Below are 22178 nucleotides of genomic sequence, written 5' to 3'. Positions count from 1 at the left end.
CAAATTTGAAAGGTTATGGAAAAACAATCTGTGTATTTAAAGATCACTATGTCCACATATACATTTGTGGGCGACGGGTAGCACTACTGTCAATGTTAAAAAATGTTATACATTTTGCAGAATTAAACAAATAAAAGATTTGATAAATTTCGACTTTACATTTACTACATCAAATATACATTCATTCTAATGGAACTGGTGGACTTATTTTTTCAACTGAAACAATTAATTAACATGTGTTTTATTAAGATGTACAACATTATCGCGGTGAAAATGTTGAGATGCTTCAGGCAAAAACTTTGTGTTTGTCAATTAGCTCCTTTGCATATAACATTTTTAAACATTTTTTTGTCTTCCAATCAACCAGGTACCCCCTTACTGAGGACCCTGAGTAGTCCCTCTTTACAGGCCACTTAATGATCGATATTTGAAATGATTAAAACCAAGTAGTCTGGCTTTATCAGTTTATTATAACAATTATAATCAATGTTTGGTTACAAAGTCCATACGCCAAAAAATAATTTTGGTGAACTTTGTGTTTTCATGCTAAACCAACATTAAAAGCATACAGAAAACATATCTTTGAACGTAACTTTAATACTAGTGTGTACCTGATTAACAGGTTTTGTGTGTACTAAGATAAATTTGTTTGTATAAGAAGCATAAACTTGTGTATGAATGACATCGTGTTAACACTAAGTACTTTGTTTAAACATGCGCTCATATTTTTCAATCAATTTAATTTATGACCAGATATTAAAGATAAAAGTAAAAGAATTTAAAATTGGGAATAAAAGGAAATGAGTGTTATTCAACAATGTTTGCGTTGCTGTTTTAGTTGTCTTCAAAAGTTGACCTTTGATTACATATTGATTAAAAAGAGAAAGCAATTTCCAAATAGGTGAACGAATAAAGCTTCATTGTTTTGAGACTTTTTTAATCTTCCAAATCGTTTTCCTTTTTGGAGACTAGGGGTTGAAGTCACAAAACTTTGCTCAGTGCTTGGAGCACAAATATCATGCTCGAAACAACAAATCATGTATTTTAATTGGTTGATTATCGAGTCTAAGTTCAAAAAAATCTTACTCGAAAGTTTTATGAAGGCCTGATGTGTGTTGTAATTTGAGTCAGAAAACAATTTAATATTTAAAAAATTGTCCGAATTAACAGCCGCAATTTTTTTTATATTCATTCATGGCTTCCAAATTTTTGGCTGTGAGTGTTCATGTGAAAGAAAAATCTAGAAAAGCGCATAGAAAGCATGTCATTTCTATGAAATTTTTTTTCTAAAGCTTTTAAGGGCGTTATATTAACCGGCTGCTATACGGCAACTTTTCTTTTATTCACTTCTACATAGTCTCTTTAATTGTATCAAGTATTGTTTGATAACTTTAATTATAGTGTTGAAGTGGCTCTTCAGGGATGTAACAATCACATTTCATTTAATTTATATTCACCATGCAAAACACACAACTTTTCAATAGAATTTTTATTGATGGTTATACATAAAACATGAAAAAATAAGAAGGCATTGCTACCTCGTACCAGCTGTGATTTTTTCATAAAGCATACACATATTCGAAAGCCCGTAAAATAAACTAGGATTAAGAACAAAGTTCAAAACAAAAATAACAAAATAACAAAATAAAAGTGAAACACTAAAAAGAATACAAAGTACAAAAAAATACATTAAAAACAAGCACATGGTAAATTTGAAGGCACTATTGATATACCGTATGAATTATCTCTTATTGAACATGTTGAACTAATATAAATTTACTCATCATTGATACCTGGAAAATGAATGATGATTTTGAAAAATTAACATAATATTTTGATCATGAAATATTAAAGTAATATGTCTTTTGCAGCTTCATCACTGTCATTTGTTGGTGCATAGCATTGTATAAGGGTCATGTTGGTGTGTACTCCTTTCAATTTTGCTGTTATCAGTCTACTATTAACATGTTTCCATTCAATAAGTACCTTCTCAGTGCCTTTCTTGGGAATGATGGCTACTCCTTCAAAATGATGGTTGTCTTCTCTGCCTGAGTAAAGAACTGTTTCACCTGTGTCAGTTTTCATTTTACCAGAACCTGTCCATCTGTATTCACTGACTCCCAAAATGTGCAAGTTATATCGCCTCATTTCTGATGTGACCTGTGCGAGTTTTCCAGTTTCATACATAGTACGTACATTCCAGAATCCTATTCTGGTTTTTGCTTTAGCGCTCAGCACTTCATTCCTGCCAGTAGCTTCCTTGCGGCTTTAACCACTGGCAATCATACTATTTACTTGAAGGCCTATTCGTAAAGCGGTTGTGTTTGATTCCTTTGTTGCTGTTTCCGTAACTTTAATCTTTTTATAGGATAGGGTTGTTGGCCCTATGCCAAACCCCCTGCTTGGAGGGCCAGGGATTTTTCGTCGAGGTTTCCTTCCTTTAGATAAATTGCCTACCAAGGCTGACGAACCATTATCTGCCCGTTTTTATTTTGGAGTTTCTTTCTCCTAGATAAATTACCTTCCTGGGTTAACGATTTTCATCTAACCGGCTATTTACCCATAGTTGGGGCAAGGTTAATGAGAGCAAGGGCGTGTCCACACGTCGGTGGGCCTACACTCTGCATCTTTAGGGCCCTTGCTGCTCCAAGATCCTCTACAGTAAAGCCTGAGATGCTAGACCCCAGTTACCATGTGCTGTCGCGGGGAGGCACTGTAGAAGTCTTGACAGTGTAGAGGCTATGTACTGACAGGAGAGGCTTACTCACTCGGCTCTCTCTTCGCTTACATATGAAGCTAGCCAGCGGCAGCTGCTTTTATAAAAAAAAAAAAAAAACCAGCCACACTTGACGCGTACTACTGCCCTGTGGAACAACCACCAGCACATTAAAGTAATATAGAACTTGTGTAATCTTCTAGGCAGATCATGTAATTCACACATACTCAGACAAAATATTATAATTGTGCATATGAAAGGTTCTGTTAAATTATAGATGAAAAGACTATGTTTACAATTTAAGATATAAGACCGATTTCTGTTACAGTTACAACACTTGCAACATGTGCAAGTTGATTCATAAAATCACAAAAAAAATGAACTTAGAACGGAAAGTCCCTAATCAAATGGCAAAATTAAGAGATAAAACTAACCAAACGAATGGACAACAACTGTCATATTCCTGACTTGGTTATGCATTTAGTCATGTAGAAAATGATGGCTTTAACCTGGTTTTATAGCGCTAAACTTCTCAAGAAATTCCAAAAAGTTGTGCCAAATTTTTACATTTTATTAAGTGAGGAACATGACAGTTGTTATCAAATAGTTCGTTTCTATGTATGTAAGCGTTTTTGTTGTTGCACTTCAGTGTTCTTGTTCTGCGATTGTTTTCCTTTTAAAGTTGATGTGTTTCCATCTGTTTCAGTTGGAAACCCAGATTTTTTTCTCTCAATCAATTAATGACCTTTTAACACCGGTACACTACTGTTGCCTTTATTTACATTCAGTTTGGTTATTTATATGAAGAATACTATCAATATCATTTGCATATTATGTCACGGTCGACCATTTGTAACTGAAATCGTCTAATGCACAATTAAATACATGTTTTATACCATATCATAGAATTTTCTAAAATTCTATTTTATACAAAATTTGAAGAATGGTATATGCATCTTTTAGATTTTGTGTATAGGTTTGCAGTTAAATAAAGGAATTTAGATACATCAGAGATCTAAGCGGAGCATATTTTCGTAAAAAGGTGAAAAGATAACTTGAAAAAAAAAATTAATATATAGATAACCTTTTAGGTGATTTCAAAAAAGTTAGTTTTTCAGTAGAAAATGATATTTACTTTGAATTTCATAACTATAAGTAAAAATAGAAAATTTATGAACATGATGAATCGATATTTTGCATTGTAATGAATTATATGATTCGATATCGACCAATCAACACATTGGCAAGACTGACATTGGAGGGTTCAAAAGTCAATCAATTTCAAGAAATACAAAATTATTACATTTTTTTAATCTTCGTAAAACGATGAAAAGCTGTTGGTTAATAAAGAAAGCATTTAAAAAAACGAATAAAAAAGATAGGATGGATTATTCACAGCTTATGGCCTTTTTAATTGTTGACTTGAATGCACTTCTGAACATTTGAAGTAAAAGTGTTCATTCATGTAGATAAAGTGTACAGTTTTGGTTCATCTGGATCGCATTTTCTCTATTTTCTAGCATAGTCCTTAACTCCATCCACCGTAACAAGGTTTTTATCCATTCGATCGGTTGTGGAATGTTTTTGTCCAGTATGGTGGAGTTTCTTTCTTAAATCATTTTTATTGAATTTGGATATAGACAACAAATTGTCGGCATTCATTTGTAGACTTCTGAACGATCTTTCCTTAATTTCATATGAGTCGGACTTTCTTCATGCACTTGGCCAAAACAAGACAAGTTGATTAAATGAACCAGATAATTTGATTTCAAGTTCAGATGTATTGACTTGATATAATGGTATAATCCCTTTGATGTACTCTGTACTCCCGCAATTTTATTATTGTTCTAATGTTTTTACTTGTCTTTCAATTTTGCTTATTTGCTTTGTCTATATGCCTTTTTGTGTATCTTTGTGACATATTTTTATAGTGATTAAGATGATAACACAACGTTGACTGCTGTATCCTTATTATTTATATTTTTAACGATGTTTGTTTGTTTTGTTCACACATTGTTGTCACTACAGTTGAATGCGATGCGACTGTCATACAAGTGAGTGGTTTAGCTAGCTATAAAACCAGGTTTAATCCATCATTTACTACTTAAGAAAATGCCTGTCAGCAATATGACAGTTTGTGTGTGAGACTTTGATTTTGCCATTTGATTAGGAACTTTCCATTTTGTACTTCTTTGTGACATATTTGTTTGTTTTATGGTTTTAAGATGAAATAACAAAAATATATGTTGCGCTATCAAATAACTTATTCATGTACTATTGAAACATTTTGTTTTCATTTTTTTAACATTCATTTAAAAGAGGGACGAAAGATACCAAAGGGACAGTCAAACTCATAAATCTAAAACAAACTGACAACGCCATGGCTAAAAATGAAAAAGACAAACAGGAAAACAACAGTACACATGACACACCATAGAAAACTAAAGAATAAACAACACGAGCCCCACCAAAAACTAGGGGTGATCTCAGGTGCTCTTGAAGGGTAAGCAGATCCTGCTCCACATGCGGCACCCGTCGTTGCTTATGTGATTACAAATCCGGTAAATAGTCTAATTCGGTTGGTCAAATTCATGAAAGGGAAGGGGATTGTAGTTACGACGTAAGGAACATATCCGATATCATTTGTGAAACGGTTATTCCATAACGGTCAACCAACTCGTGATGGCGTCCGTAAAATTTACGAAGGGATGATTTCAACTTCACCATTTTGAACTCTTAGTTTAATAGCTTCCTTGTGAGCAGTAACCCTCTTTGTGTACTGACAAAGAACAGTTTTTATTGAAATTAACATGAAACATAAATGCATTAAGAGTACTGTAATGCTACACTTCATTTAGGACGAATTTTTTAAAAACCAATTTTCAAGAAAAGAAAAAAAAACGCTTATCAGACAAAAACGATTTTGAACTAAGCAAACGATTTCACGACAATACGATGATAAACATTACAGGAATATCATTAGGCAAATATAGAAGTAAAACTAATTTGTCTAATTCATTTTATTTATTTTCAGCGATTTGTTAATTGTTTTGAAAGAGCTTCTTTAATAATGACAATGTTCCCCTTTATTTTTGTTAGATTGCTCTGACATACTTTTATATGTAGGGTTACGTTACTTTTTTGTCAATGTTCCATTGTGTCTGGTATAACATCTGTTTTATTCTTCCAAATCCATTTCCCCTTACCAAATGGGATGTACAGAGCAATATCTGTAACAATTAACCCACAATCTATAAGCGTTATCACAGCACCATACTTTGCTAAAGTATATCCAATTTGCATTTCCTCTTTTTCAGCAAAGTAATCTGGACTCGCAGCTAGTGATATATCACCAGGTATTCCTTTTACATATTCTCCACTTGAACGCATACTTAAATAACCTAAAAAAATGATACTATCATTAATACAGGATTCGAGTAAGTAATTATCTCTAAGTATATGGAAAAAACTTGATAAAAAATAACAATCGTAGGAATAAGATAAATAAATGTTTGTTGTTATATTCTGCTTGTTCTGTTTTTTTTACTCATATCATACATATCCTTTGTATGGAAAAGAAAAAAAATACAATAGGTTTTATGAATAAAAGAAAATAAAACCACTCCCTCAAAAAGAATGAATAGAAAAGAAACTGCATTTCAATTACAGAAGAATACCGATGAATATTATAATCTCATGAATCATTTAAGGTGGTACCTAACACAACAGGGAGATAACTCTGTAAAATCAGCTAAACGTTTTAATTACCTTGTGTTGTTAAGGCAATGTTAAGCTTCTCAATGATCAAAATAAGTGTTTGTCAAACTGCTATATAACCAGTGTAATTTTTCTGATAAAACGGTTGGTTCAAATTTTCTAAAATATTTATATTTTTGTCAAAGGGTCAAAGTAAATACTTTGTCAAAATTTTAAGAAAATTAAACGAGCCAAATTAGTTTCAGTTGAAGTGTTGGGTACCACCTTAAGGACGTAAAAATCAATGTAAAAGAGGGGCAACAGTTACAGTTGTCATAAGAAATAGACTTGTGGGCTAATGAACCTGCATATATTGAACAAAGGGGATACACTACATGAATGATTTCAAACTAATAGTCATTTAATAGAAGTTCAAAATGTAGCTTCCAATGCAAAGCATGATCAGTTAAAAGTGATATATAGGTTATTTACCAATTCTCAATTACGAATTACTATTACTACAGTCCTGTCTCTTTTTAAGTATGTGACTACCAATGTAAATTTTTACCGTGTTAGAGCTACATTTAACATGAGTAATACGGCAGGCGCCACTTGAGATATGATATCTGCTTGCTCTCCCGAAGCACATTACATTAACCCAAGTTTTTGTTAGATGCCTGTTGCTTTATATTTAGTTTTATATGCTGTTTTTTGTGCACTATTGTTTATCTGTTGGCCTTTTTTTTAGCCATTACATTGTCAGTTTACTTTCGACTGGTGCGTTTAAATATCGACAGTTGTTGTCCACGATATATTCGATAAAGTTGAAATGTATTTATTTTTTCGATATAGAATAATTCATATATTTAAAAGATAATATCAATAATATGGTCATTTTTACAAATTTCCTGTTAACAAAACTTTGAATTTTTCGAAAAACTAAGAATTTTCTTATTCCAGGCATAGATTACCTTAGCCGTATTTGGCACAACTTTTTGGAATTTTGGATCCTCAATGCTCTTCAACTTTTTACTTGTTTGGCTTAACAAATATTTTGATATGAGCGTCACTGATGAGTCTTATGTAGACGAAACGCGCGTCTGGCGTACTAAATTATAATCCTAGTTCCTTTGATAACTATTTACACCACTGGGTCGATGCCACTGCTGGTGGACGTTTCGTCCCCGAGGGTATCACCAGCCCAGTAGTCAACACATCGGTGTTGACATGAATATCAATAATATGGTCATTTTTACAAATTTCCTGTTAACAAAACTTTGAATTTTTCGAAAAACTAAGGATTTTCTTATTCCAGGCATAGATTACCTTAGCCGTATTTGGCACAACTTTTTGGAATTTTGGATCCTCAATGCTCTTCAACTTTTTACTTGTTTGGCTTAACAAATATTTTGATATGAGCGTCACTGATGAGTCTTATGTAGACGAAACGCGCGTCTGGCGTACTAAATTATAATCCTGGTACCTTTGATAACTATTTACACCACTGGGTCGATGCCACTGCTGGTGGACGTTTCGTCCCCGAGGGTATCACCAGCCCAGTGGTCAACACTTCGGTGTTGACATGAATATCAATAATATGGTCATTTTTACAAATTTCCTGTTAACAAAACTTTGAATTTTTCGAAAAACTAAGGATTTTCTTATTCCAGGCATAGATTACCTAGCCGTATTTGGCACAACTTTTTGGAATTTTGGATCCTCAATGCTCTTCAACTTTTTACTTGTTTGGCTTAACAAATATTTTGATATGAGCGTCACTGATGAGTCTTATGTAGACGAAACGCGCGTCTGGCGTACTAAATTATAATCCTGGTACCTTTGATAACTATTTACACCACTGGGTCGATGCCACTGCTGGTGGACGTTTCGTCCCCGAGGGTATCACCAGCCCAGTAGTCAACACTTCGGTGTTGACATGAATATCAATAATATGGTCATTTTTACAAATTTCCTGTTAACAAAACTTTGAATTTTTCGAAAAACTAAGGATTTTCTTATTCCAGGCATAGATTACCTTAGCCGTATTTGGCACAACTTTTTGGAATTTTGGATCCTCAATGCTCTTCAACTTTTTACTTGTTTGGCTTAACAAATATTTTGATATGAGCGTCACTGATGAGTCTTATGTAGACGAAACGCGCGTCTGGCGTACTAAATTATAATCCTGGTACCTTTGATAACTATTTACACCACTGGGTCGATGCCACTGCTGGTGGACGTTTCGTCCCCGAGGGTATCACCAGCCCAGTAGTCAACACTTCGGTGTTGACATGAATATCAATAATATGGTCATTTTTACAAATTTCCTGTTAACAAAACTTTGAATTTTTCGAAAAACTAAGGATTTTCTTATTCCAGGCATAGATTACCTTAGCCGTATTTGGCACAACTTTTTGGAATTTTGGATCCTCAATGCTCTTCAACTTTTTACTTGTTTGGCTTAACAAATATTTTGATATGAGCGTCACTGATGAGTCTTATGTAGACGAAACGCGCGTCTGGCGTACTAAATTATAATCCTGGTACCTTTGATAACTATTTACACCACTGGGTCGATGCCACTGCTGGTGGACGTTTCGTCCCCGAGGGTATCACCAGCCCAGTAGTCAACACTTCGGTGTTGACATGAATATCAATAATATGGTCATTTTTACAAATTTCCTGTTAACAAAACTTTGAATTTTTCGAAAAACTAAGGATTTTCTTATTCCAGGCATAGATTACCTTAGCCGTATTTGGCACAACTTTTTGGAATTTTGGATCCTCAATGCTCTTCAACTTTTTACTTGTTTGGCTTAACAAATATTTTGATATGAGCGTCACTGATGAGTCTTATGTAGACGAAACGCGCGTCTGGCGTACTAAATTATAATCCTGGTACCTTTGATAACTATTTACACCACTGGGTCGATGCCACTGCTGGTGGACGTTTCGTCCCCGAGGGTATCACCAGCCCAGTAGTCAACACTTCGGTGTTGACATGAATATCAATAATATGGTCATTTTTACAAATTTCCTGTTAACAAAACTTTGAATTTTTCGAAAAACTAAGGATTTTCTTATTCCAGGCATAGATTACCTTAGCCGTATTTGGCACAACTTTTTGGAATTTTGGATCCTCAATGCTCTTCAACTTTTTACTTGTTTGGCTTAACAAATATTTTGATATGAGCGTCACTGATGAGTCTTATGCAGACGAAACGCGCGTCTGGTGTACTAAATTATAATCCTGGTACCTTTGATAACTATTTACACCACTGGGTCGATGCCACTGCTGGTGGACGTTTCGTCCCCGAGGGTATCACCAGCCCAGTAGTTAACACTTCGGTGTTGACATGAATATCAATAATATTGTCATTTTTACAAATTTCCTTTAACAAAACTTTGAATTTTTCGAAAAACTAAGGATTTTCTTATTCCAGGCATAGATTACCTAGCCGTATTTGGCACAACTTTTTGGAATTTTGGATCCTCAATGCTCTTCAACTTTTTACTTGTTTGGCTTAACAAATATTTTGATATGAGCGTCACTGATGAGTCTTATGTAGACGAAACGCGCGTCTGGCGTACTAAATTATAATCCTGGTACCTTTGATAACTATTTACACCACTGGGTCGATGCCACTGCTGGTGGACGTTTCGTCCCCGAGGGTATCACCAGCCCAGTAGTCAACACTTCGGTGTTGACATGAATAACAATAATATGGTCATTTTTACAAATTTCCTGTTAACAAAACTTTGAATTTTTCGAAAAACTAAGGATTTTCTTATTCCAGGCATAGATTACCTTAGCCGTATTTGGCACAACTTTTTGGAATTTTGGATCCTCAAGGCTCTTCAACTTTTTACTTGTTTGGCTTAACAAATATTTTGATATGAGCGTCACTGATGAGTCTTATGTAGACGAAACGCGCGTCTGGCGTACTAAATTATAATCCTGGTACCTTTGATAACTATTTACACCACTGGGTCGATGCCACTGCTGGTGGACGTTTCGTCCCCGAGGGTATCACCAGCCCAGTAGTCAACACTTCGGTGTTGACATGAATATCAATAATATGGTCATTTTTACAAATTTCCTGTTAACAAAACTTTGAATTTTTCGAAAAACTAAGGATTTTCTTATTCCAGGCATAGATTACCTTAGCCGTATTTGGCACAACTTTTTGGAATTTTGGATCCTCAATGCTCTTCAACTTTTTACTTGTTTGGCTTAACAAATATTTTGATATGAGCGTCACTGATGAGTCTTATGTAGACGAAACGCGCGTCTGGCGTACTAAATTATAATCCTGGTACCTTTGATAACTATTTACACCACTGGGTCGATGCCACTGCTGGTGGACGTTTCGTCCCCGAGGGTATCACCAGCCCAGTAGTCAACACTTCGGTGTTGACATGAATATCAATAATATGGTCATTTTTACAAATTTCCTGTTAACAAAACTTTGAATTTTTCGAAAAACTAAGGATTTTCTTATTCCAGGCATAGATTACCTTAGCCGTATTTGGCACAACTTTTTGGAATTTTGGATCCTCAATGCTCTTCAACTTTTTACTTGTTTGGCTTAACAAATATTTTGATATGAGCGTCACTGATGAGTCTTATGTAGACGAAACGCGCGTCTGGCGTACTAAATTATAATCCTGGTACCTTTGATAACTATTTACACCACTGGGTCGATGCCACTGCTGGTGGACGTTTCGTCCCCGAGGGTATCACCAGCCCAGTAGTCAACACTTCGGTGTTGACATGAATATCAATAATATGGTCATTTTTACAAATTTCCTGTTAACAAAACTTTGAATTTTTCGAAAAACTAAGGATTTTCTTATTCCAGGCATAGATTACCTTAGCCGTATTTGGCACAACTTTTTGGAATTTTGGATCCTCAATGCTCTTCAACTTTTTACTTGTTTGGCTTAACAAATATTTTGATATGAGCGTCACTGATGAGTCTTATGTAGACGAAACGCGCGTCTGGCGTACTAAATTATAATCCTGGTACCTTTGATAACTATATAAAGGAAGTAGTCGTTTACTGTACAGATTTCATTAAAATTATACCTTTTTTATGAAGCCTTACTAACCTGCTCGTGCATATCTCGTTGTTATTCAACGCAAAATAATTATCTAAGAAACCTGGGACGATCTCATTTCACAAAGGATTTCTATTGTCTACTTATTGTACCTCGAACTTATTTACCTGGTGTAGGTCTTTAAGTTGAGGTTCAATTATTTAAAGTTAATCGGGCATGGCTAATTAGATACGCCCTCTTAAAATCAGGGGGTCCGAAATAGGATCGGGACAAAACACCCAGGAAAATACCTTAATCTACAATTAAAGAATTTAAATATGGTGAACTAACACCCGATGTAGTAATTCTGCGGTAGGGTAATAGAGGATGGATACCACACAGTTTTCACAGTTGTCTTTCAATATAAAAGTAAATAAACGACATTAAAGACTACAACAAATTAAGATTAAGAATTTGTTTGATTCAAAGTGCTTTTGGTCAATAATCAGGCGGTATTTGTGGAAATAATAACCTGTCCCGAACCGGGAGATGTAAGCTGCAATAGGAATGTATTTATAAAAAAGTCCATATCTCATTTATTTAAAGTGACTGTTATTGATTGTTAATTCATGACGTTTTGTTTATGACATTCGTCTATCGCGGAGAAAAAAGAGGGAAGGAGGGCTAATAGCTTAACCTACGAGTTCGATCATTATGATTGAAATCTATTCTATTACGGCATACGTTTTACCTCTAACAAACGCTCTTCCTAATTGTAAAAAGTGGCACTCTAAATTTGTTAGCATTTTCTTCAGATTGATCCACTTTGAATCTAGTCTTGAATATGCATGACATATTTGCCACTGGACAAAAAGGAGCAATAAAGTAATCAGCTTCATGTATAACCATTTATCCTCAGTTGATTATAGGCTCAAACAGTTTTTCAATTTTTATATATTTCATTATTATTTACATTTGAATTTTTATGCGTAAATCTTAGCATTTCTTCCATCATTTTCTCTTTGTATTTAATCTTTGTTTTCAACATTAAAAAACGTTGTCGTTGTACACATCAGGGGTTCATTGTATAATTTCCAGCAAAACTAATAGGGGAGGGACTAGAACAGAAAACCAATCTTCAATGAGTAGCAATAATTCAAATATTGAAGCGTAAAATGACGGCTGTCTCGTCTAGGTGACAACATTTGCTGTTTCAAGTTTATTTATATCTCAGACTGGTTTAATAGTTATCATAAAAGCAAAATAAAAAGACAAGAAAAAGGTTGACAAGAATTTATAAAAAGATGCAACAAATTTTGGGCGTTTCATTGTTTTATATTGTCTTGCTGATCGGTTTTATTATGTATTTTTATCATCTACTATTGTTCTAGTAAAAGTCACAAAAAATGTTGTTCAAATCAGCCATGCGACTTATTTGAAAAGATTTAGCTGACCTTTTTTGTTGTTTACACATTTCAATAATTCAACTCGTGCGCAGATCGTCTGTCCCTCGAATGTTTTTAAGGTAAAGATAGCGTGAAATTCTCACTGCACCAGGCATCGGATATACATTTCTATCATATTTTGATCGGACAAAGCTGCGTATTTATAAATATACTAAATTTAGTCCTGGTATCTATGATGAGTTTATTTATATAACCAAAAAAAAGCCAAACGAACGCACCCATTTAGCAAGGGTATATTGTGGCACTGAAGAGGTCCAGAGATGTCAATATTTCTATACCCAAGCATACCATTTGGTTTTAAATACAAGGAGATAAAGATATACATTAATGCGACAGCAACCCAAAGACACAGATAAATAAAAATATTTAGAATCAACATTCGGTCTTTTAATATTTGCATTCTCATCCTGTATCAAAAACCAATATTCCTGATAAAATTCTGCAGATATGCCATCTTCCCCTGGTGGTTTATCCCTTTTCATTAATTTAATTGCTTTTAAAATTTCATCTTTTGTAATTTCACTATCACATAACCGTTTTTCTGCTTTAGGCAGAGTTTTATTTACATTATATAGTAATTTTTCCCCAGCCTCTCTATTACAACCCCCCGAAGTAAAAAGTTTCTCATAATATTTTAATTGCTCGCCTAAGATTTCATTAATATTATTTTTGTATGTGCCATTTTCGTCTTTTATTTTTGACAATAGTTTTTCTTTTCCTCGTTTTTGTTCTAATCTGAAAAAATAATTTGTGGATTTTTCACCTTTTTCATACCAATTTATTTTTGATCTTATGCGTGCTGCTTCTGCTTTTTGTTCGTTATATTTATATATATAATTTTTTAGTTTTTCAACCTCATTCAGATTTTGTGGTGTTCCATCATTTTCTAACAGATTTTCTAATTTATCTTCCCAATTTTTAACTTCATTTTCATTTAATCTAAGTTTCTTTAGAACCGTTATTGTTATGGCCTTTATTTTAGTTTTTGTTAAATCCAAGAACTCCTTTTTATCTTTAAATTTATTTATGTTAAGTTTCCAAGATTTCCAAAATGTTTCAAAAGTAGTTTTGAAAAGGTCGGTTTTAATTATACTATTGTTCATTTTCCAATAACCCGGGCCTCTTTCTGGTTCGACGATGTTCATAGTAATTGTTACGCCGTCGTGATCGCTGAAGGGAAATAAACAATTTTTGCATTGTTTACTCTACAATTGATATTCTCATTGGTGAATATATAATCTATTCTCGAGCATGATTGACCCCTTGAAAATGTATATTGTTTTAGTTTGGATATCTGAGACGCCAAATATCCGTCAGTTCATTTTTTTCAATGAAATATTTTAGTTCATAATTTCTTCACGTTTGGGCATATGTTTTCTATCTAATTTCCTATTTAGACAACAATTAAAATCTCCCATAACGTAATTCACAATATCATTTTCTTTATCTATTTTTAACTTATTAAAGAAATGTTTTCTTTCTATGCCATTATTAGGGGCGTAGATATTAAAAATTCCAATTCTGTACGCAAATATTAAAAGAAACCTTTTTTGATAAAACACTTTCCGAATTGCAGAGACTTGGAATGATAAGCCTATTATATAAAAGTGGGGAGAGGGAGGATATTAAAAACTGGCGACCTATAACATTATTAAATGTAGACTATAAAATTTGCTCAAAAATTCTGGCTGAACGTTTGAAAATAGTTCTACCATCAATTATAGAAACAGATCAAAAAGGGTTTGTTAAGGGCAGAAATATGTTTGATTCTAATAGAATGCTGCACGATATTTTCGATTTTATAGATATGGAAGACGAGGAAGGATCAATCTTTTTTCTTGATCAAACAAAAGCTTTTGACTATGCAGAATGGGAATGGTTAGATGCATGTTTAGAAAAATTTCAATTTGGGGAAAATTTTCGGGAATGGGTTAAAATGTTACTAAAAAATGCTAAAACTTGTTTAATGACTAACGGTTTTCAATCAAGATACGTCCCAATTTCTAGATCAATCCGTCAGGGCTGTCCAATATCGCCGATGCTATACTACAAGCAGAGCCGATGGCAGCCACAATTAGGGCTAATCCGAAAATTCAAGGAATAAATTTACCCCACCCTGACATAGAAAATGAAAAGAAAGAGGTTAAGATTAACATGTTTGCAGACGATACACAATTTTTTAATAGAACAGAAGAATCAATCGAGGAAACGTTCAAGGTCTTAGAAATATATGAGAAAGCATCGGGTGCTAAGATAAATTATGAAAAGACTGTAGGGGTATATTTGGGTCGTTGGAAAATAAAACACCAAAATATAAAAAAAATAGGTGGTCAAGCGAACCAATTAAAGCATTGGGAGTCATGCATGGATATAGTGTTGATATAGAAGCTATATGGTTAGAAAAAATAAAGAAGATTAAGGCGTGTCTTGAGGTTTGGAAAGCTCGTGACCTAACATTGAAGAGCAGGGCCTTAATATTAAAATCATTGATCATATTTAAAATAGGGTTCGAAATCGAAATGCACGGTATACCTGAAAAATATAAAAAAAGAAATAAACAATGTCATGTGGAATTTTATATGGGGGGAGGGAAGTAAATTTAATTAAAAGGGACGTGTGTTGCTTACCGCTAGAGGAAGGGGGGATTGGTATGATCAATATAGACTCGTTCATTAAATTCAAACAAATCAAAAGTATGCAAAAGATTTTAAGATCAAAAACAGATAACTGGAACACAATAGCTAAATGGTAGCTATAGAAGTTTGATATCAAATATAATTGTGATATTTTTTTAGCAAAGTGTTCGGACTTACAAATGGAAAATTTTCCAAAATACTATCTTGAGTTAATTAAAACGTGGTCAAATTTTTAAGTATACAAAGTCCAATAAATAAAAACGATATCCTAAACCAACAACTTTTTGGAAACATAAAAATTCAATACAATAAAAAACCTATTTTTTTCGCTAACTTCGGAAAAAGTGGAATTCATACAATAAAAGATATTTGGGATGAAGAAACGAAAAACATCAAAAGCGACAACTTTATATACAATACTCTTAAAGATAAGAGAAACTGGATCTCGGAATGGGCAAGGCTGAAATTAGCTATTCCTAAATTGTTCAAGGACAGACTAAAAAACGTCCACGTTGATCCAGAACCCCCCAAATGGTTATTACATTAAAAATACATTTGAATTTGAATTTTACGATAAACAGAATAAAGTAGTAATCCCAAGTGAGATATCTTTGAAATTAATCCAATATTCGTTAAATTTAGATATAGTTCCAAACTGTCAAATAAAATGGAATATTCAGTATGATTTGGAATTACCGTGGAAAAAGATCTTGATAAATTTAAATTAAAGTATGTCCTCTAGGAAAACAAATCAAATTAGCTGGAAAATTGTTCATAACATTATCTATACGGAGCAAAAACTATTTAGAATGGGCAAATCAAATAATGGCAAATGCCATTTTTGTAAAACAGAAAACGAAACTCTCACACACCTGTAACATTATAATGGTTGTTTGGGAACACATTTTTGATGCGCATAAAATATATAATGTACAAAATATCCATTGAGCGAAGAACTTATCATACTAGGAATGTACGATTACAACAAAGAGTACAATGTCATAACTAATACGATTATGAATACAGTTAAATGGATTATTTGGAAATGTAGGAATATATCAAATATCAGTCTAAAAGTTTTACTTCCAGTCAATTGATAACATATGCAAAACGGGAACTGGGAAGTTTAATTGAATTCGAATCTATGGACAAATCATTATCATCCAAAAAAGAAAATTTTGCAGCTGAGATAAAACTTATAATAAATCTTATACATTAGTAAGTGACGAAATAATTTGTACTTACTTTCTTTCCTTTTTAGAACATAATACATCCAACGATAGAAATATGCAATACATGCATTTACAAGGTCGAGCATGTGACCTATAAAATCACTGACCGACACATAACAATGTAATCCAGGTGTTAAAAGTACAAAAAAGTAAATGCCAATTACATAAGTAAAGGTAAATTATTGTGTAGATTGTAGTGTGTTTTGGGGGACTTTTGATGTATTTAATTTACTGTAGAATATTGTTAACATTTTATACACAAACTCAATCTGTGTAATTAATATAAATGTATAACTTATGTATGGAAAAAATATAAAATAGATTTTTTTTATAATAGAGTCCACCGTTTATCCCTGGACGTTGGATCATTGTAAACACAGGGCCCCTTGTGTATTCTGCCCTGGGTTATACAAGGAAAATTGTATTCAGGTGATTTTCAATAAATGTATTTCAAGTCTTAAAAAAAACAAAAAAACATTCGGTGTTTTTTTTTTTAGAAAGATGCGTATACAGAATAATAAGCTCAAAACCGACCAAAAATGACCAAATAATAGTTATACGGAGTTAATTCAATAATATTTACCATCAAATATCATATATCCGAAAAGGCACATTTGATTTAATTAAATTATCGTTAAAGAATTCCGAACAATCACAAGTGTTTGGTTGAAAAAAGTTTTAAATATTTTTTTACTATGGTTCTTATCTACTGTTTTAATACGATTTATAACATATGAATTTTTTGGCCAGGCAAGGATAAAACTAAGAAAGAAAAAAAAATCAGGTGTTTTTGCTTTATTTAGACATGAAATGGGAATAACGGACGATTAAATTAAACAGTTTGTTTTCATATAATGCATTGACCTTGCGAATTTATCTCGCCTCACAAGTTTTATTCGGGCAAGTGAAACCTCGTTTTACACGGTTTTATTCATTGAAGTTTGCATGCACAAATAAGACAAGATCTTTTTATTAATTGGACTGTATAGACAAAAATTATTTTGCATTCGCATGTAACGTAATGTAGGAAATTAACCAAGTCAGATACAAAAGAAACATTTACCGGATATTTTGGAGGACCTTCTGCATTTACGTCTGTCCGATTAGAAGTTCTGAAACAAGCTGTTCAAAAAGCTAATTGTTGGAAGAGTTTACTTACTGTTTTCTGAGGTCTGATCTTTGCGAATCTATTTCATGATTACTGACAGATCAAAAACATCAAGTATATATAGTATGAAGTTGTTGGGCATAATATTCATTGGTCAGTTATAAATGAGGTCTGTAATGGGTTTTGATTGCCTGATTTATCAAATAAGAAATTGTTATTGTGAAAAGTTGGATAAAAAAATAAAGAATAACCCCCTCATTTTATAAAACTATCATTTAGTGTTATTTAGATTCTTCTTTTGTTATATCATAAATAATAATTATATGATGTAATCCCATTAAATCGTTCCGTTTTCATTTCAATTTGGTAACTGTTAATTATATATATCAGTCTGAGCACTGTTTAACTATCATTTAAGTTGAACATATGTAGACTCGTCCAGGTCAGGGGAATAAGGTTTCTGCGAGTGCTTTTTATGTACTTTTCTTATATTTTTGATGATTAAGTTAATATTGACATTAAAAGACATCCTCACAAAAAAGAGCTGTTCAAATCTGAACATCCCTTTTTGTTCGGACGTCTTTTAATATCAATATTAACTTATCATTTAACTTTTACTATTACATAAATAATGTATTTGGGACTCATTTTGAGATTATTACTATTTTAGAATATGTAGAACACACATTTCAGATATTTATTTATCCAGTACAATCCAAACCTGAAATTAGGTTATTGCAATGAACTCAAACATGTACTGTGACTAGTACAGTAATTTTATTTCCATGTATCTTAATTGAAGAAATGTACAGTATATCTTTACTCCCGATGCACTTCCATTGGTCAAGCAAAGTTCATGAAGTCCACTGAATTTCAAAACGAGACTCTATTGCTAATAGAAAAAAAACACACACGCGACGTAGCCATATACTCTGAATTCGAAATCAAATTAAAAAATACAAATTGGAAATGTGTCAAGGTGGCAAAGCCAAAGAGGAGATAACAACCTAAGGCCACTAATGGGTTTTCAATGCAACGAGGAATTCCCGCACCCGAAGATGTGCTACAGCTGGTCCCGAAATATATGATTCAAACTTAGTGACGAAATATTATGATTGAGTGTATTTCTTCTTTTATTGAAAGAGAAAGGCTTTTAAAACCCAACATTTTCCTTTAGTTTTTAGTATAGTATCACAATTGAACGTATTGAAGGGTTAAGTGTTTATTCATCACCTGCCAGTGTTAGGATAAAATTAACTGTTGCATTTTATGTTAAGAATAAAAAAAAGTGTGTGTTTGTCTCACAGGGAATGTTCATGATTAGTTATATGCGTTGTAGAGTCTGCCTGTTCAAGTTGGAACAGACATTGACATATGGGATAAATGATGGATTAAACTTTTTTCAAAACTAGCTAAATCTGTGCTTATAAATTTTTTTAAATAGTATTTTTGGGGCCATAATATTGAGGATGTATTCTTCTGATGTTTCAGTCTCGTTCAGTCTCGTTGAAATCTCGTTTTGGAATTATTTCCCAAACATGTCATACAAGTGGAAAATATCAATGATTTAAAGAATATTATAATCAAACATAACTCTGTGAAAAATTATGTACTACTTACAATGAATAATTTTTGTGTAATTCAGTTTTCAAATTTTACGACCAATCAAGTCAGTCTTTTTTACAAAAATTTTGAGAAAATGACCGAGGGATACAAAAACCGATTTAACAAGAATCATGTCTTCCCATATCATTTTTGTTTTATTTTAAATTTCTTAGATATGTATGTTTTCATTTATAACAAAGAAGTTGAAATAATATACATTTTGTTCTTAAAATAGAGAAAAATCACAAATTTACAAAATTGACAGCATGAAAAAACATCAAATATGATAAAACTTTCTTATTTTAACATGTTTAACACCTGTCTAAAGGTGTTTCAAAGATACATTTATTCAGACTGGTCAACTTCATCTTTATTGAAAGCATGAACAAAAGTTTAATTGTGGAACGGTGATTTTTTTCATAAGGATATCTCAAAAATAGGTAAAAACTGATGAAAAATCGGAAAATCATCAAAATTGGGTACTTTCGAAGGGTCGTAGCTAAAAACGAAGTGCACCACCATATGCTTTTTTCTTCACCAATTATTTTTTTACAGTCATAAAAACCTTAAAATCAGGTTAAGAAGAAAAGTTAAATTCTAGAAATGTTTGGCTCCTCAGAGGTGTACATCCTTAATTTAAAGATGCGGACATTACTATCAACTGCTGTACGAACCCAATCCCTGGGTCATCTGTTTTAAACCAAAAACAGTGTGCTGTTACACAAACTAAACTTGAAATACTTTTGATAACATAAGATCAATTAAAACATTTGGCCAAAACAACAAAAATATTTCGTCCAGCAGAAACTCAAAATGTAATATGTAACTGTAATAACCAAACTGAGTATAAAAGTTCTAGAAATAAGATTTTTACCCAATTTACCATTTTTGAAGAACCACAATTTAATGTGGCAATAATGTTTTTTCTCGACAAGGCTGAAATCTGTTATTTTTTTATCCAAAAGGTTGTTGGATGTTATCAATGCAACTTAATCTTCATGCTGAGAATAGTGTTCTTAAATGAAGATTAAAACGAAGCTTCCGGGATATCGTGTCAAGTGTCAACTGGACAAACTTTACATTATTCATGTTATTGATGACATTTTGCAGAAAGTGAGATGGTTTTCTGCAATTCAACCTCATGTCAAAATTGGAAAAAAAAACTGCTACAATTTAAAACTAGTTTTTGAGAGAACAAAAATAGATATGTCCACCTACACTTTCTGGGTTTTTGGAAAGTAAAACCTAATCATAGATACCAGAATTGATGTTTTTTATTTGTGCAGGACGCGCGTTTCGTCTAAAAAGATTCATTAGTGACGCTCAAATAATAAAAGTTAAAAAGGCCAAATAAAGTACAAAATTGAAGAGCACCAAAGACCAAACTGTTTCTGTGTTAAGTAGTCAAAGATGTGACCATTACCCTTTTTGATTAAATATATGAAAATAATGGAATTCGCTATTGTTAGAGTTGGGAAATTCGTAATTTAGTTCAACATGGTGCTTTTGATGTTATTTTTGATCCGGTTGTCAGTTAAGATTTTTCAACTCCTAGACAATACTTTTACACAATCTTATTTAACACCGTTTCACTACTAAAATCTACTACTGAAAAATCCGAGTGTAATTGTTTTTGCTGTCAATCTGGACAGATGTAAATTTGCTAGATATGCTAAGTCCCAAGTCCGGGGCCTGTAATTGAGTGGCTGTCGTTTGTTTATTTGTTACATGTTTGTTTTTCGTTCATTTTTTGTACATAAATTTGGCCGTTAGTTTTCTTATTTGAATTGTTTCACATTTCGGGGCCTTTTATAGATGACTATGCGGTATAGAATATGCTCATAGCTGACGATCGTACGGTGACCTATAGTTATTGATTTCTGTGTCATTTTGGTCTCTTGTGGAAAGTTATCTTTTTGGCAATCATACAACATCTTCTTTTTTATAATTAGTGATGAGATGATTGAAAACATGCATTCTTGGTAACGTTTAAATACATTTTGACAAATCAGTATATTAACATGTTTAAGGTATTCTAAATGGCAGAAATTGCACCCTTTTGATAACGACTTTGTTATGATTCACAGTTTTGGTAACCCTTTGAAAAGAACCATTTAAATTGTATTTCATTGACAAATTAACCGTTGATGATTTTTTTTGGGGGGGGGGGGGGGGGATAAATGATAAAGATTTGTATGAAGATAGTTCTGAAACTTACAAAAAGTAACTTCCATCAAATAAATTAAATAAAACAAATTCGAACATTAAATATTTCTTTGTTCCAAGATTTATTTACTTTCAGTTTTAGATATGAAACATCAATTTACAACAACATGGACGTTTTTTCGTTCCCTAATACGAATTTATATCTTTTGAAAGATGATTTTCCTTTTGCACAACTTACGGTGTTTATCGTCTTTATATTCAATATGTTGGATATCCACACATCTAAAGTGTCGTTGTGGATTTCAATTATAATAATTTGATATCCACACATGTATAGTGTCGTTGTGGATTTCAATTATATTATAATAATTGGATATCCAGACATCTATAGTGTCGATGTGGATTTCAATTATAATAATTGGATATCCACACATGTATAGTGTCGTTGCGGATTTCAATTATATTATAATAATTGGATATCCAGACATCTATAGTGTCGATGTGGATTTCAAT

General features: G+C 32.7%; 1 protein-coding gene across 1 annotated transcript; it reads right to left on the bottom strand.

The window, feature by feature from the left end:
• Window positions 1-1848: 1848 nt before the first annotated feature.
• On the bottom strand, window positions 1849-2187 carry LOC139497485 (craniofacial development protein 2-like). The gene has a single exon (XM_071285713.1). It carries the CDS (start codon window positions 2185-2187, stop codon window positions 1849-1851), a length of 339 nt encoding a protein of 112 aa, XP_071141814.1.
• Window positions 2188-22178: the final 19991 nt, after the last annotated feature.

Source organism: Mytilus edulis, chromosome 12 (assembly GCF_963676685.1).
Source record: "Mytilus edulis chromosome 12, xbMytEdul2.2, whole genome shotgun sequence".
Taxonomy (NCBI): domain Eukaryota; kingdom Metazoa; phylum Mollusca; class Bivalvia; order Mytilida; family Mytilidae; genus Mytilus; species Mytilus edulis.
Note: the sequence above shows the minus strand (reverse complement) of the source record. Positions and strands in the feature narration are given on the sequence as shown.